Source organism: Epinephelus moara, chromosome 5, assembly GCF_006386435.1.
Source record: "Epinephelus moara isolate mb chromosome 5, YSFRI_EMoa_1.0, whole genome shotgun sequence".
Lineage (NCBI taxonomy): Eukaryota > Metazoa > Chordata > Actinopteri > Perciformes > Serranidae > Epinephelus > Epinephelus moara.
The window spans coordinates 2132551-2149906 of NC_065510.1; the positions used below are offsets into that span (position 1 = coordinate 2132551).

At 42.8% G+C, this 17356-nt stretch overlaps 2 protein-coding genes across 7 annotated transcripts in view; both read left to right on the plus strand.

The window, feature by feature from the left end:
• The first annotated feature begins 1734 nt into the window (after positions 1 to 1734).
• On the plus strand, positions 1735 to 10494 carry LOC126389845 (N-acetyllactosaminide beta-1,3-N-acetylglucosaminyltransferase 2-like). Of its 5 annotated transcripts, none has more exons than XM_050043791.1 (3): positions 1735 to 2000; positions 4525 to 4657; positions 6182 to 10494. In XM_050043791.1, the coding sequence occupies exon 3, from the start codon at positions 6200 to 6202 to the stop codon at positions 7400 to 7402; it is 1203 nt and encodes a 400-aa protein (XP_049899748.1). In that variant the 5' UTR covers positions 1735 to 2000; positions 4525 to 4657; positions 6182 to 6199; the 3' UTR covers positions 7403 to 10494. The 5 variants fall into 5 exon arrangements, with proteins under 5 accessions (XP_049899748.1, XP_049899750.1, XP_049899749.1 ...); XM_050043793.1 differs by having other exon boundaries at positions 4582 to 4657; XM_050043792.1 differs by having other exon boundaries at positions 1735 to 1925.
• Positions 10495 to 11267: 773 nt separating this feature from the next.
• The window catches only part of zgc:66455 (uncharacterized protein LOC393502 homolog), a 12090-nt gene continuing 6001 nt past the window's right edge, over positions 11268 to 17356 (plus strand). For both annotated transcript variants that reach the window (XM_050043731.1, XM_050043732.1), the window contains exons 1-4: positions 11268 to 11359; positions 11460 to 11490; positions 15407 to 16020; positions 16195 to 16648. In XM_050043731.1, coding sequence (XP_049899688.1) covers positions 11270 to 11359; positions 11460 to 11490; positions 15407 to 16020; positions 16195 to 16648 — 1189 coding nt within the window. In that variant the 5' untranslated portion in view covers positions 11268 to 11269. The remainder of the gene's footprint in view (positions 11360 to 11459; positions 11491 to 15406; positions 16021 to 16194; positions 16649 to 17356) is intronic.

The window sequence follows — 17356 nt, forward strand, 5'->3', positions numbered from 1 at the left end:
CCTGTCCACCACAGTAGATCGCTTCCATATCGGACTCTGCCTGCTTCTCCAGACTGGAGCTGATTGACATCTACTGTTTGTAATATACTGTCTGTGGATAAGTATGTGACTCAACTTCAAAAGATCCGAACTTTGCCTTTAATCCTTACGATGTAGGAAGGTTTTTGAAGTACTTGCAGGGTGGAGTTCAGAGATGTTTTTTGTCTGATGCTTCATTAATCTGTAGAAAAACAGCTCAGTGTAAATATTTCTTTGTCTTTGTCATAATTGCTTTGTAATAAACCTCAGTGACATCATGTTGGAGCATCTCATCACTTTCATTACTGCTCATCAGCTTGTGGCGTCTGTTAACCTTTGACCAGCGCAGTGAGATCTGGGATGATAAGACAGCAGAGTTTCCACCATGAACCAAACTCCTTGTGATTCATGAACAAAGTTCACACTTTGTTTTTCTGCTACTTTCAGTTGTATTGTACTTTTTACTGCACTACATTTATCTGACAGCTTTAGTAAGTCAGTTTTTCTTCCCCCTCCTGTCCAGTAAAAACCACACATCTCCAGATGTGTTGATGTTGAATGTTTGTGATAAACTGAAGATCATGGATTTAGAAAACTCTCCTACTTCTTTCCTCTCGGATCATCTCGAAAATGCATCGTCACAAAGCTGAAAACAGGGCTGTTTTTCTGACACTGTGCATAGTTGACTTTTTAGAGGTGGGTGGTTCTCACAGGACAGCCATGCTACAAACATGATGACATGATGAAACATGATGCATTGCTGTAGATTAAACTAACCAACAGGATATAAAGGAGTTAGAATGAGCACAACCTGAAACATCTACAGCAGGAAAATGACACATAAGTGCCGCAGTCATACACTGCTCAAAAGGATTAAGCCAACACTTACATCACACATCAGATCTTGATGACTAAATAATTCAAGTTGAAAATCTTTACTGATGTACATCATATAATTTGTTGAGAAAACCAAAGATAAACATTAAAATCACAGGCTGGTCTCCTGGTGTCCCCTCCATGCTCTTGAGACTGTGCTGGGAGGCACAGCAAACCTTCCTATGGATGTGCCATCCTGGAGGAGCTGGACCACCTGTGCCACCTGACTGGGCTGCAGGTACTGCCTCATGCTACCAGTAGTGCCAAGGACACTAGCAGGAGACCAAACTAGAGAAGAATCAGTCAGGAAGGATAAGGAGAGAGCAGCTGTCTGTGGACACCACATGTAAAACCCTTTCCTTGTGCTCACTTGTGCTCCCTGAATGGACAGATTGATATCCCTGAAGGTGAACTGACTTCCTGTTAGACTGTGATGAATAAGTGATCCCTTACTTTTGTTTGAGCAGTGTATTAATCCAAAAGCATCAGATAGAATAGAAGAACACTGAGATTTTACTGCACAATGAGTACTTTTACTTTTCAAACTTAAAGCATTATTTACTGACACATACTCTATCTAAAGTAAGGCTGGACTTTTCTGGAGTGTTTTCACAGTGTGGTGTTAGTACTTTATTAGAGGATGTGAACACTTGTTCCACTGCACGTCAGACCAGAGCTGAAGATGTTAAATGTTGAGGATGGAGTGAAGAGGGTGGGTGGCACTGCGATACTGCTGCGATACAGCCTCTCAGTATCGCAGCAGCTCAGCTGAGACTGCTGTCAGCTCCCATTCAACCTGAGGGAGGAGTCACAGCGCGTGCAAGGCGCAGGAGGGACGCACGCTTGTACACTACCTTTCTACCTTTCTCCACTCAGTGAACGGAGGATGTGACCTTTATGTGCATGTCGGACATTTGAGGATCAGCGTGGAGTCTGGTTTTTATTTTTAATTCATACTTTAATGAGGATCAGTGCGCGTCCACATCTCCAAAACGCGCCGCCTAAAGGATGAGGAAGGAGCTTCAGTTCAGGTGACACAAGCTGCAGCCTGTTGATCAGACTTGTCTTTTATTTCACAACGAGGGCGTGAGGAGCCAGTCTGAAAGGTTTGTTTGTCTGGGAATTAACTGACTTTATATGGAATGTTGTAACAGCGCTGAAGAAATGGAAAAACCCACGTCTCATCTGAAATTACTCAGCCTTAGTTTGACTTGGTGCTCGTGGACACCGTGCATTATAACCTGAATGACAGCTGTTCAATAGTTTAAGCGTTTATTAATAATTAACCTTTAATACACTGTACAGTGCTCTCACTTAGAGGGACATCACAGAAACACCCAGTGCTTCTTCTACTTCTGTTTTTTCAACCTCTGTTTTTGTGTCTAAGTGACTAATGTGAACAACAAGTTTTGAAACTGGTCCTGTATTGAGTGAGAGTGCTGCAGACATCAGCAGCAAAAAAAGCTGCAGTGTAGTCAATTGGGGCAATTGTGCACCATCAATTTACATCCACTTAAAGTGCTCAAAGCATTCTACCAGCTGCCTGACAACGTTATAGAAAGGATCAGTACAAGGATTAAGATCTTTTTTGTTCAACCAGAAACAGCACCCAAATTGCTATGGTCAAACCAACCAGACTCCATTTAAAAAAACTGCAATTTTATTATCAGAAAATAAAAAGCTTCATCCAAATTTGACAGGAGCAAAATAAACTTGCAAAAGCCACATTGGTGTGTCTGTTCCACTGTTTCAAAAATCACCAACTCTGGTTTGGTAGAAATAAACCATTGATTCACCCAGTTAGGTGTGAAAATATGCTGGCTCTATACATGCTAAAATTTATTTAAATGGAGTCTGGTGGGTTTGGCGATAGTGATTCTGGGGCTGTTTCTGGTTAAACAAATAGGATCTCACTGTCTTACAAACAGGTCTACCTCTGTAAGGATCTTTTCTATGATGTTGTCAGACACTCAAAATCACAATCTGAGCCTGTCAGTGGCAAAAACATTAAGTTTTATTGGACGTAAATTGATGGTGCTCATTTGCCCCAAGTGGTGACACTGTGAGCCTGTTTCGCTGCTGCAGTCTGCAGCACTCTGGCTCAATACTGGACTAGTTAAAAAACTTGTTGTTCCCATTTGTCACTCAGACACAAAAATGTGGGGAAAAGAGACTCCATGTTTAAAAATACTAAAGTTACCCATTAAATTTTATGTATTTTTATTTAGCCCATATTTTAGCAGGTAAGTCTCGTTGAGATGAACAGTCTCTTTGACAAGGGAGACCTGGCTAAGACAGCAGCACACAAAAAGTTACAGCCAAACAAATACACAATAAAAACATAAAAGATCTACAGTAACACGTAGAAATATTAAAACACCTACGCACAATGACAAGTACCAACCCACTCATTCATCCTTTTACGAATGAAGCTTTAAAATCAGGCAGAGAGACCAGTTCACATAGGGTTAGGGAGAAGAGAGCCAGTGTTTGGTTTGTCCATTTCTGTAGAAACATGGTGGTGCAACGTGCCGATCTCTGTAGACGAGGACCAACTCCTTGTGTAGATATAAACAGCTCATTCTAAGATAAAGAAAATGCAACAATTCTTATTTTCAGGTGATTATACACAAAGAAAACACACTTAGTACAGTATATTCCGTTCCTGCCAATATATCCTCCTAAATCCAACACTCTGGAGCTTTAACTTACCAGATAATTAAAACACAGTTGGAGCAATATAACTTTTCATTTGGTAGAATATGAAGCCACAGGTTCAACTGAAACACTTCTGTCTCTTCCAAACAAGTTGTCACAAGGCTGCAGTGGAAACAGAAGTAGCTAATAGTAGTGCTCCATTCATCCATTACCTGTAACCAGTTATCCTATTCAGGGCCGCAGAGGGGTGGTGGAGCTGGAGCCTATCCCAGCTGACATTGGGCGAGAGGTGGAGTCCACTCAGGTCACAGGTCACCAGACTATCACAGGGCTGACACATAGAGACAGACAACCATTCACACTCACATTCACACCTACGGGCAATTAAAGTCACTAATTAACCTGCATGTCTTTGGACTGTGGGAGGAAGCTGGAGCACCTGGACAAAACTCATGCCAACACGGGGAGAACATGCAGACAATACACTGCTATAAAAGCTATAGAATCATGGGGCGTCGGTAGTGTAGTGGATAGTGCCGGCGCTCCATATACAGAGGTCATGCCTCGCTGCAGCGGTCGTGGGTTAGACTCCGGCTCGCGACCATTTGCTGCATGTCATCCCCCCACTCTGTCTCACTCCCCCATTTCACTCTCTCCTGTCAATTAAAGGCAAAAGCCCGAAAACAATCTAAAGAAACTCATAATCTGTCTGCACACAGGGTCGGACAGTTTATTGCATTTGCCCTGAAATTAAGTTTAATTGTCCCTTTGACATTTTGCATGTGTTACTCCACCTCTGTGTGATTAGATCGCATTAGTGTATCAGTCTAACAGCGTGTCAAGTAATCATCATCATCATCATCATCATCATCATCACCAGCTTTGGGCTCATAATCATAACCTACAGCCCAAATAGTTCCAGCACCTCAGTGAATTTCCTCCTGGTTAACCTGTCTTTGTGTTAAACTTCAGATGGCTCCTGAAACAGTGACTTGGTTCTTCTTGCTGACGTCCTTCTCCACCCTGCAGCTCATCCACACGAGGCCAGCAGAGACCTGGCTCTCCACCAGACCCAACTGACCAACCATCTCCACACCTGTCACAGGTAATATACGAGTGAGAACACATGACAAGGTGTCACTGAATAAGAGAACAGTAAGTAAAAAGCTACACCTGATTTTGTCCATGTTTTTATATCAATGAGGGACTAGATTTTAGAAACGCTGCGATAAAGTTTTCCAGCACAACAAACTACCAGCGGTGGAGGAAGTGCTCAGATCTTTTACCCAAGTTAAAATAGCAGAACCACAGTGTAGAAATATTTTGTTACTAATGAGAGTCACGCATTCTTAATTTTATTTTGGTAAAAGTAAAGCACTGGAATCAACATATCTATGTTATATTACTGAATTATAGGGGTGGAAGGAAAATTTGATACAGCATAGTATCATGATATTTTTGTGTGGCAACACTGCATCATCACACAGTGCCAAGTATCATTTTTTTAATTATATAAATTATTAATATGACAAATACAAATCAAACTTCACGTAGCCTACTAGAATAATAAAATCAGTCGCTTTTTCAGCCCACTAGATATATTTTTTCCTGAAAAAAAAATGGCTTAAGTGAGATGGACAGACTGAAAATTTTATCTTTTTAGATAAAAAGTTTTCCTTTGGGGACATAATACAGTTGAAAAAAGTAATGCATTGCAGTATATTTTATGGCAGTCCTCAGCATATCGAAACATATAAAATCATGATAATATTGTATTGTGGATCCTCCACTGATTCCCACCCATACTGAATTATATATACTATTAATGCCCCACAATTAAAGAAGATACAAAACGACCTCAAAGAGACACAAACAACAAAAAAACCTATGTTTTGAGTTGGTGGGGTCTTTTGCATATCTGCGCCCAGGGGCCCATTGTCCCTTAGTTTGGTCATGGATAACAGAATAAAAAAAATAAACACACAAAAAAAAATTCTCTCTGCCAGTTCTATTTACTATATTTCTACTACCTCAGTGAAAATGGCAGTAACGCTGGAAATTTATCTCAACCAAAAAGTAGGTGCGTTACTCAGTAGTGCCAACAGTGACATCAGGTGGTAAATCTGTTGATGTCAACAGTGTAAAGTTTCTGCATGTGTTTGAGTGACTGAAAAACATCGTCAACGTCATGTCTAAAAACAGTGTTACTCATATGTGTGTGCTCGTCCTCTGTGTGCAGTCAGCACGCTGTGACAAAGACTGCTGCCAGTTAACTGGCGTCATGTGCACAGCTGAATTGGAAACGTGTGATTCCTGTCTGAAGGAAGAGGAGGAGGGAGGAAGGAGGGGATGAGGGAAACAATGTTCATGGGTCCATTCTTGCAGGATTAGAGATAAAAATGTGGGCTTGTTTGCAGCCGGTCTGAGCTCTGAAATCCAGCTTCCTATTGAACTGCTGTACCAGGTTCTGGCAGGCTTGTTCTTACTGAAGGCTTCAGGGTCGACTGAGCTGTCTCTATGTTTCCAAATGCCCCGTTATATCCCGGCTTTGTTGTAAGTCCTGACTCTGCAGATTGATGGTTGCTTGTTGATTTTCAGTGATTTATCTTTGTTTGTGTCCTTTGTGTAGACACAGAGGGGAGGCAACATGCCGGTGGCCCGCAAGAAGAGGGTGCTCTGCATGATGATGATGCTCAACATCTTCATCTGCGTCCTGGTGGGCGTGTCGTGGAACCTTGGGCGTGACAAAAGTGGCCGTCAGAAGGTTCGAATCCCACTCAAGAAGTTCTGGCACCAGCCGGTTCTGAGCAAATCCTTCTGGAACAGGGAGCAGCAGCGTCTGGACTTTATTTACAACCCTATCGTCAACTTTTTGCTCTCCAGCAACCCTCTCATCGAGCTTCCTGATTGGCTGAATGAAACCAGGCCGCTCAACCCCTGTGAACCGGACTACAGAGTCTCCACACAAATCCCTGACTACAACACTCTGCCGCAGCGCTTCCAGGATTTTCTTTTGCACATGCGCTGCAGGACGTACCCCATGGTGATAAATCAGCCCCATATTTGTGATGAGAAACCCTTCCTGCTGCTGGCGGTCAAGTCACTGATCCCACATTTTGACCGGCGACAAGCTATCCGAGAAACGTGGGGTCGAGCAGGCATAGTAACCAATCGGACCGTGGTGACGGTGTTCCTGCTGGGCAACACCTTGTCAGTAGACCACTTCCCAGACATGCTGGGGATGCTGGGCCACGAGGCAAAGCTTCACAATGACATCCTCCAATGGGACTACAGGGACACCTTCTACAACCTTACCCTGAAAGAGGTCCTCTTCCTTGAGTGGTTCAGCCAAAACTGTCCCCACGCCCAGTACGTCCTCAAGGGTGACGATGATGTCTTCGTCAACACCTTACGAATTATTGACCTCCTGGAAGGTCTGTCAGACAAGAAGGCCAAGGATTTGTTCATAGGGGATGTTATCAGTAACGCCGGTCCACACCGAGACAAAAAACTCAAGTACTTTGTCCCAGAGAGTGTGTTTGTGGGGCGATACCCACCTTACGCAGGAGGTGGAGGATATCTGTACTCTGGGGAGTTAGCGCTACGTCTTTACAATGTATCCCAGCAGGTAGTTTTATATCCCATTGATGATGTTTACACAGGGATGTGTCTGGAAAAGCTGGGGCTGGTTCCTGAGGATCACAGCGGCTTCAGGACTTTTGACATTGAGGAGAAGCAAAGGACCAACCCCTGCGTCCACAGGGGCCTGATCCTGGTTCACAGCCGGACGCCACAGGAGATGTTAACGATCTGGCCGTGGATCATCCATCCTGAGCTCAACTGCCAATGAACACGTTCATCTTTGTTTCATCTTTTTATTATGTTAAGTCCTCAAGTCCTCTGAGTTTTATTCTAAAGTCACCAAAGTAAGTTACTGACTGTTTACAAGGCGACTTTGTCTGCTGTTTTCTTTTCCACCAGCTGAATTATATTCATGTTAAAGAAAACGTTTGATGAATGAGCTCTCTGAAACATTAGCATGTGTACGTGATATTCTTTTGAAGTCCAAATTCTTGCATGCATGTTAACTGCACACAAACAAATGCAATGTGATCACGTAGAAATACCTGAGCGAGCCGTGAACACAGGAGAGGTCAGGGATACAGGGACAAGACATAAAAGAGTACTTCACATTCTTTCTGCTTAGTGGCACATAGAACAGGGGCCGAAAAGTTTGTTGATAAAATAAATAAAATCAACCTGTATTAAAACACAATTTAAAAAGATAGGTCTTTAATTTCTTTTTAAAAATAGCTAGGGAGACTGCCATTCTCAGATCCAAAGGGAGAGTGTTCCATAGTTCAGGGCCATAAAAACAGAAAGCAGCTTCACCAGTTCTCTTGTGGGACACCTTAGGAACAGCTAAGATGGAAGATCTGAGAGTTCTTGTTGGGGCATAAGAAGAAAGGCAATAACTGATATAAGATGGTGCTAGATTATTTAAGGCTTTATAAATGAGTAAAAGAACTTTAAAATCAATTCCAAAAGAAACAGGCAACCAGTGCAATGATGCAAGCTGAGGGCTAATGTGATCTCTATTTTTCGTATTTGTTAAAATCCTGGCTGCAGCGTTCTGAATAACTTGTAGTTTCTTAAAAGACTTTTTAGGGAGACCAGTAAGAAGGAAGTTGCAGATAAAAGCATGTATAAGTGTTCCAGCATCGTTCTGAGTTAAAAAAAAGAAAGGTCTAATTTTGGCAATGTTTCTGAGGTGAAAAAAATATGTTTTTGCAACTCTGTTAAAATGGCTAATAAAATTAAGATCAGAGTCTAAAATCACACCCAGGTTTGTGACATGTGATTTAATCTGCTGGGACAGACTACCAAACTTTGACTGAAGTTTCTGCCTTTCTTCTGGTGGACCAACAAGTAAAATCTCTATTTTCTGCTGGTGTAGTTTAAAAAAAAAAAATGTATTCATCCAAATGCGTAAAGGTGCAGACACACCAAACCGACATCAAAGAACTAGCGGCGACGAAAGCCAACTGTTGTCGCCCTGTGTCAGTTGCATTTGAACACACTACACGGACTACATCCGACGGCCAAGTAGCATGTACGTTCTGCGCCTGCGTGAGAGAGAGCAGAGTGAGAGAGTGGTACATCCTGTCAGCCGAGGGGTTTTCTATCTGTGCAGCCGAGCACCGCAGCACCTTCCCACAAGTGCTTCTTCCCACTTTAACCTGAATAACAAACCAGGGCTCGGTGCTCCGGTTGGAACCAAACGGAGAGCCGGGGCTAGCTCAGAGACTAGCGGAGGCTAACTGGCTGTGCTTCCCTCCAGTCATGCTGCGGCTAACGCTCTGCTAGCCGCTCCCAGCTAGCTCCGGTTTGTTATTCAGGTTAAAGTGGGAAGAAGCAGCGGGTCTGTGGGGCAGCTGAGTGAAGTGGAGCCTGAGGAGGAAGCACAGGTTAGCCCCGGTTTCACTACAGGCAGATTCACTCGCTACAGGGGCGAGGAAATAAAACCTAAACAGCCAATCAGAGTGATCTCTCTCACCGACAAGCTCCGCCGCCGATTCAACATGCTCAATCGGCCGACGCCGAAGTGCTGACGGTGTGGGACACACCGCAAAAACTAGGGCGACAGACGCTCACCGACGGCCCGACTTTGGTCGACGGCCGACCGTCGGCTTGGTGTGTCAGGGCCTTAAGACAGGAAAAAGAGCGTTTAAAGAGATATATAATTGCATATTATCCGTATAACAATGATAATGGACATTATGATGGCTCATTATTTTACCTAGAGGGAGCATATATAAAGAAAAGAGAACAGGACCAAGGATGCTCCCCTGAGGTACACCATACTCAACATCAAATGTCTGTGATACAAACTCACCTAGGCTAACAAAGAATTTCCTGTCAGACAAGTAAGAACGAAACCAGTCAAGCACAATGGTAAATAAGAATCAGTAAGATATAATCAAGTGGTGGTTTTATCTAAGCATATGTGAAAGGAGAGAGAAAACGGAGAGGGAAAAAGGGTAGGGAAAAAATAACTGAAAAAGAACTAATACTTGGACTACATCATTATCATAAAATGGTGGAATCCACTCTGGAGGTGGAAAAAGTTGTCAGGAAGTCTTTTTGTTCTGTTTCTGGATTCAGGGATGTGGCTGGAGTCCAGGCTGCTGTTGTGTTGAGCTTGACCGTGCCAAGGCCTCTCATGTCACGGTAATAGTGGCAGGACAACGGTGACAGCAAGCAGCATAACTAAAAACAGTCTGGCAGATTAAAAAATTACAGAAGTTTCAAAAGTTTACAAAGCTGCTGGAGATTTAAAAACGTGAATAAAATGTGATGAACTGACTATTCAGGTCTCAACTCTGAGGTTTAAAACAAGGTACTGTCTAAGCTGCTGATTGTCCCAACCGACCCCGCTCTCCCCTATAGTATAATATATAATAGTAATAGAAGAATTGTTTAATGATAAAAGTATTTGGTATGTATTTAAAGTTTGGTCCAAACTGTAGCAAGAGAGACAGAAGACAATTGGAGCTGTGAAGTAAAACAACTATTTCAGTACGACGACGACCAAAAATACACAAAACAAGGAGATAATTACAGTTATTACATTTCTACATTAATTATGAAACTCAGTGTTCATTGTTTTAAAAATCCCAGCTGTGATGTTGCAGCTGTTTCTGGGCACTCACCCTGTGTATTTGGATGTGTATTTACAGCCTGTTTGGGTTTATATAAGCAATAAATTGACTGATTCACATGAAACAGATTCGTCAGGGTCCATCGTGTCCTCTGCTCTGCTGTTTGGAAATCATTGTGGTCATTACAAGTCTTTCCCCATTTGTAAGAATAAAATAAATGTCCCCTGTGTTTGTGTTTTGAATGTATTTTTGTCTTTTATAAATAAAGTTTTGATAAAGATTAAATAGATTTGATCCTATTTTCTTATTCTTGTGTTTTTAATACAAATGACAAGTAAGCATTTATGTAATTTTTATTTTAATGTTAATAAACTTTAGTTGTATTTCTTCTATGAAATGTCGTCTTCTAATTCTTCTTAGTATTCTTATTATTAACTCATCTGGCCTGGGAACACTTTGGAGTCCTCCAGGAGGAGCTGGAAAGTGTTGCTGGGGACAGGGACATCTGGGGTGCTTTGCTTGACCTGCTGGCCCCGTGACCTGGCCCAGGATTAGCAGATGAAAATGGATGGATGATTATGGATTACTATTATTATTATAATTATTATTAGTAGCAGTAGAAGTAGTATTTTGATCAGCAGTGCTAGATAGAGACTTTTGATATAATACTTTTTGATATCTGTCATCTTATCCATGCCCCTCTCTACAACACTGGATATTTTTCTTTCTGTGGACAGTTGCTGAAACAAACAGCTGGTGCATCTGTGTGTTTTATAAGTGTAAAGTGCATCTTCTGCTGCTGCATGAACTGTATCTAAGCTTGAAGCTTTTACCTGAGGTGTACATGGAAACACTGGATGTAAAACACATCAGGGACCTCTGGTGGACAAATCTGATACTAACATCCACCGACAGGAAACTCAATCAGCTAACTGATGAATTTCAGCTGCTCACACAGGAAAGGAAAACAGCAGTTTAACAGAAGCTGTGACGCTCAACTTCATCTTTTCACACGTTTAAGAAGTTTAACAGACAAAGCTGTAGTTGGTGGTAAAATGCCACAAAAGAATAGCTTCAGCTTTAAAAGTGTGCTGCTCATATTTCTGCTGATATCTGGCATATTGTGGAACCACTGTGACTCACAGGTAAGGCTGTGAAATCAGCTTGTTGTGTGTCAAGACTTTGAAACTGGTGCAACATAAGTGTGTGTGTGTGTGTGTGTGTTTTGCTTTCTTGTGTTTGTAGGTGAACAGAGAAGACGCCAACAAGCCTCCAGGTGAGAATTAAGCAACAGGTGTTTTTCTTGTGATTTTAAATGTGAATGTCTTTACTCTTCTTCTGCGTGCATTTAAAAAAAGCTCAGGATTATTAGCAGACCTGTGAGGGTAAAATAAACACTCTGTAAAAAAGGATCTGTAGAGACTACGTTAATACAACTTGTTTATTTTTTAAAAAGCATCAACTAAAGTTAAAAGTCCCCAACCCTAGTGCAGATTTCAGTATATACCATGCTCATGTTAACCATAAACTGACACTGTTGATCTCTTCCCTTTGTATATTTGTCACCTATTTTTAAAATGAACATTTAAAAAACAATGAACATGTGAAAATATGGACTATAGAAGAATAAAGGATAACAGCAGCCTCAACTCTTAATAAATAAAACTGCTTTTCCTAACTTTAAAGGCCAAACTCATTAACACCAAAGCATTATTGACAAGTAAACGACAGGAACACCTACAAGCATTCCTTAAGTTTCAACTTTTCCTCTTGTTTCCACACACACCTGTAAACCTGCACTTTGACTTTTACATTCACTTGTTGTCCTCACATTCAAAAACTAGTTCCTCTTTTGTTGCATCGAGTTAGATCAGGGGTGTTAGATCAAGGCCCATCAAAGGGTCCAGTCCAGCCCACTGGATGACTTTACACACCTTGTATTGACGCACCTGTGACGGCTAAAAGTATTCAGGTTTCAAGAAAGGGTTAAACAGTGCCTGTGTTTACATGCACCAGATATTCTGTTTTTTGCCCTTATTCCAAAAAAGACAATTTTCCTACTAAGCTGTTTACACGGCTAACAAAAATGATTACTCCACTAATATTCCTGTTCACATGCAGCCGTGCGTACTCTGATTAACATGGCGTTTATTATGTGAAAACAGAGAAAGGTGCACAGCCTCCGTCTTTCATTCCTTCAACCACTTTCTTGACATGTGGGCTTTCCTTTGGGCACGCATCTCGACCCACAGCCTTGCAAACTGTTAGTGAGTTGGTGTGTGCACAACACATCCATGACAATGCACAGCACCAACCAGAAACAGACGAGAAACTGCAGTAAAAACCCACAGGTGAGACGCATATTCTGTGTGGGCTGTATAAATAACGTAGCTATAACCTGAATAATAGCGGCATGTCCCACGTCTCTTTATCAGAAAATGCTAAATTCAGAATATCTAAACGGAACACGCTGCTAACATGACCCGTGTCATATTCAGAATAAGAGTGATATTTAGTGAGCAACTTCATGTGAAATGTATTTACTCTCTCAGGAGGCTGAGGTCATTCAAAGCAAACAAACAGATCCTGCTGTTGTGTTTTCCAATCTCTGATTTGCAGCATGGAGTCAGTGCATGGTTCAGCTGTCTCTCTGTTCATCTTGGCTACAATGCTGCATACTTGCTCAAAGACTGTGGCTCAAGAGCTTGAGTCAAGTTTCCAAGCTGCGTATACTAAAAGAACGTTGTCTCTGTCTGGTAATATTACGTCTGACCCCTGAACAGGTTGAGGAGCTCATTTGTTCCTCAGTCTGTCAACTTGTTAAATCAGTGTGTGGCTTCATGGATAATGAGCTATATGTTTGTATGTATTATGCTGATCTGTTCTGTACGACATCTATTGCACGTCTGTCCGTCCTGGAAGAGGGATCCCTCCTCAGTTGCTCTTCCTGAGGTTTCTACCGTTTTTTTTCCCTGTTAAAGGGTTTTTTTGGGGAGTTTTTCCTTATCCGCTGTGAGGGTCATAAGGACAGAGGGATGTCGTATGCTGTAAAGCCCTGTGAGGCAAATTGTGATTTGTGATATTGGGCTTTATAAATAAAATTGATTGATTGATTGATGTTTGCACTGCATTCACTTTTTGTAATGTCTGTGATGATTTGTAGTGTTTGTTGTAGGATTTTGTTAAATTTTGTTTTCTATTTATGTGCGTCCTGGGAGACAAGACAAATTTCAGTATAGCAGAGTTTTTCCACCCTGACCACAATGCAGTTCTCCGAAAAAACAATTTATACTTAATGTGGTTATGTTTCAAACTGTTGGTTTTGTTGTTTTCTTTTTGGGATTTGTTGACAATGAGAATGTTGTCTTTATAAAACACTATGTTTTACATGATTCAGAAATCAAACTTAAAGAACAAAAGACTGAGCAGAAATCATGAGGAGAATGTGAATTTGGATATTTCCTGCCGTTCATGCAACTTTCATACTTGGGAATTTCCTTAAGTTTGCAAAAGATTTTTTAAACCAGTCCTCCACATGTTGACTGTCCACGAACACTAAAGAACAAAAGTCTCTCCAAGTTTTTAATCAGAATCAGAAATACTTTCGCTCCGATGTAAAAAGATAGAGAATAAGAAAGTAAAATAATAGTATGACATTAAGAAGTGTATGATTAGGTAAATAAAATAAAAATAAAAATGTGCATTATGCTACAATACAGTGTGTAAACTAGTATGTTACGTTTCAGAAATATAAAGCTATGTATTATGGTACAGTCAACTCATTTCAGTTCATGGGCCACACGCAGCCCAATTTGATCTCCAGTGCGCTGGACCAGTAAAACCATTGCAAAATAAACTAAAAATAACAACGGCTAGAATTTTTTCCTTTTCAACACATTCTGGAAGCATCAATCCATTTACAAAACAGATAATTAACAGTCTGAGATGTCTTAAGAAAAACAGGTGCAATTTCAATAACATGTCTCATGTTTTCCACATTCAGACAGTCGACTACTTGCTGTCATTACATGTGCATTTTTCCATACATTTCCCCTCCTGTGTTTTACTGCTGGCATCGCCACACCAAACTAAAGTGGAAGCTGTTGAGGAAGCAGGTTCAGTTATCTCCTGCCTTACAAACCATTTATAAATCTAAAGCTTTAGCAGTGCCTTAGCAACAGGTTCTACCAATATTGTTTTAAGTTTAAAGTCAGACACAGATTTTTTTGTACTAAAGCTGCTGGTTTATGTTGCACAATGCTTAATATCTTAACATGTGAACACAACAAATAGTCATTGTTCTTTCAGGGTGCTGTATTCTGGTCAGTGTGAAAAGCCTCTGAAGCAGCATTTTAAACCGTTTAAAGGGATAGTGCACCCAACAATGAAAATTCAGCCATTATCTACTCACCCATATGCTGAGGGAGGCTCAGGTGAAGTTTTAGAGTCCTCACATCACTTGCAGAGATCCAAGGGGAGAGGAGGTAGCAACACAACTCCACCTAATGGAGGCTGACGGCGCCCCAGATTCAAACGTCCAAAAACACATAATTGAAACCACAAAATATCTCCATACTGCTCGTCCGTAGTGATCCAAGTGTCCTGAAGCCCCGACATAAAAAGTTGTTTGGAAAAACGTCATTTGAACTCTGTTTTTAGCCTCATTGTAGCCTGTAGCTCTAACTGCCTCTCTGTGCACCGCGCTTGTGCGAGACGGTGAGACATGGGCACCGCATTCATGTGTGTTCACATGCTTTCACTGGTCTCACGTGAACGCGGTGCCCATGTCTCACAGTCTCCTCTTGGATCTCTGCAAGTGATGTGAGGACTCTAAAACTTCACCTGAGCCTCCCTCGGCATATGGGTGAGTAGATAATGGCTGAGTTTTCATTTTTGGGTGCACTATCCCTTTAACATTGCTCCTAAAACCTGACACCTCTCAGCCTTTACATCAGTATCAGATGTACAAAGTCATCCAGTGGGTCAGATTGGACCCTTTGGAGGGCCGATGCTGGCCCGTGGGCCAAATGTTTGACACCCCTGCTGTATACTATAAGATAAAGTGAAACCAGTGACCTTGAGGGTTTACTGAACCTGAACATTAGAGATGATGTATAACACAACTTGTGTTTGTCTTGAGACACGTGGAACCACTGGTGTGTTTGTCTACAGTTGCTCTGTCTCTTCCTCAGATGGACACGGAGGTGACGGCAGCGCCTTCTTCGCCCTGCGGAGCTGCCACCAGCTGCTGCACGGCGACACCGGCGAGTTCTTCTCCCCGGACTACCTGTGCTCCAACCCACCTCTGTGGTGCAACTGGACCATCCAGGTGGATCCTGGAAAGAGAGTCCATCTCCACCTGGAGGACCTGACCCCTGACGACGCCTGCCACCTCAAAGAGGACCAGGTCCATGTGGACGAGCCCGTCGGACACTTCAGGGGTCACAAGGTCCTGCAGAAGTGCTGGCGGGAGGCCAAGTACACCTCCTCCTCCAACACTCTGTATGTGGTGCTGCTGATCGGCGGCTGGCCCAGTCCGCCCTACAGGGGCTTCTACGGCCGCTACCAGGCCTTTGGACCGCCGGTGGTTTACAACCCACAGGAAGGATTGACAGAGACAAACAGGAAGTCAGAGGCATCTGCTGGACTCATGGACTTCAATGAACTTGTTATGAATGAACAGATGGAGTCAGAGCATCCGTCACCTGCAGACTCTGATCTCATGTATGATTATTATGGTCAACTGTCAGCCAGGATGGCAGAGCGGCCCTGGGAGTCCGAGGAGGCTGCAGACACAGACTCTGAGGTGGGAGTAAGGACGCTGTTTATGCTGCACTAATCAATATTAACAACATATAACAACAAGTCAAGTGATGTGTGACGTGAAAGTTCTCTTTAGTATTTATCTGTACTTTGTTTTGGTCTGCTCGTAAACACCAGAGAGCATTTAGAAATTCTTCCATCCTCTGTCTTCTCTCAGGTGGGTGAAAGCCACCAGGAGAACCACAGCCACGTCTACCCATCCACAGCCACGCCCACAGTGCCAGCATCCACACAGGGGACCTCTCGATCAGGAAGAGGTGCCACTCAATCCCCTTCAGGCCGGTCTGACTCAGCCGTCCCTCCAGAGTCTCTACAGCAGCAACACGATAGTCAGAACCAGCAGCTTGAACCCACCACAGGCAGCCCAACGGCTAATGTAGAGGAAGCTTCAACACATCCAGAGGAAGCTGCTGTTACAGAGGAGGAGAGCCTGTCAGAGGAGGAGCGCCTGTCAGAGGAGGAGAGGTCTGCAGATGCTGAGGACAGGACAGAGGTCGGCGAGGCCTCTGACGAGCTTCCTGCCCCCTCTAAGGCACCAGAACCAGACGAGACTGAGCAGACTCATCCTCACCCCAACATGGTGGAGCCACTGTCGGACCACAGAGGGAACTGTGAGTACATTTGTGTTTGTGAATTCACTCTGTCATCTAGATGTTTCACATGAGCTTCTGATGGACGCTCAAACTTACCGTCACACTTTTGATTCAACACTTCAAAATGTCATTTTGAGTCTCAGCTGTGAGGTCAGGTGGATTCTCTCTAACCAACTTGGACTCACTCCCAACTTGTCAAACACAGCTGATGCTTGGTCGGAGACGTACAGAGGCACCCTTTAGTGCCTACTATCAGACACATCGGGTGGCTGCATTTTTTGATGCTCCGTGAAACTACTGTGGAGTAAAGAGCGAGAAAAGTCTGCATAGGATGGGCAGACAGGGAAGTTGATGGGTCAAACAAACCACCATAAAATCCCAGTGTGAATCAACTTATTTTCATTGCAAACTGGAAAAAGGTCGCTGTGCCACCTGGTACCCTAGGCCAGGTGTGGGCTGTGCCTATGGCTGCAGAGCCTAAGCTGCCAGGACACTATTGTAATCCTAGGTCTTCTTCTTCTTCTTCTTCTTCTTCTTCTTCTTCTTCTTCTTCTTCTTCTTCTGAAATCATACTTCCCATGGGGGAAAACTCACCAAACTTTGCACAAAGGTCCAGTCTCATGCCAGATATCCTCAGCTGTAAACTCAAGCCAATAGTCCTGATGGTGGCGCTACAGCAAGCAAGCTCAATTGACACCAAACTTGCTACAGAGCATCTTCAGACTG

Excerpts from the sequence above, each read along its gene's own strand:
- LOC126389845 (XM_050043790.1), top strand. The coding sequence starts at position 1,903 with ATGAGGAAGGAGCTTCAGTTCAG. Across the intron at positions 1,926-4,581 it reads AGGAAGGAGCTTCAGTTCAG|CTCATCCACACGAGGCCAGC; the intron begins GTGACACAAGCT and ends TCCACCCTGCAG. Across the intron at positions 4,658-6,181 it reads CATCTCCACACCTGTCACAG|ACACAGAGGGGAGGCAACAT; the intron begins GTAATATACGAG and ends TCCTTTGTGTAG.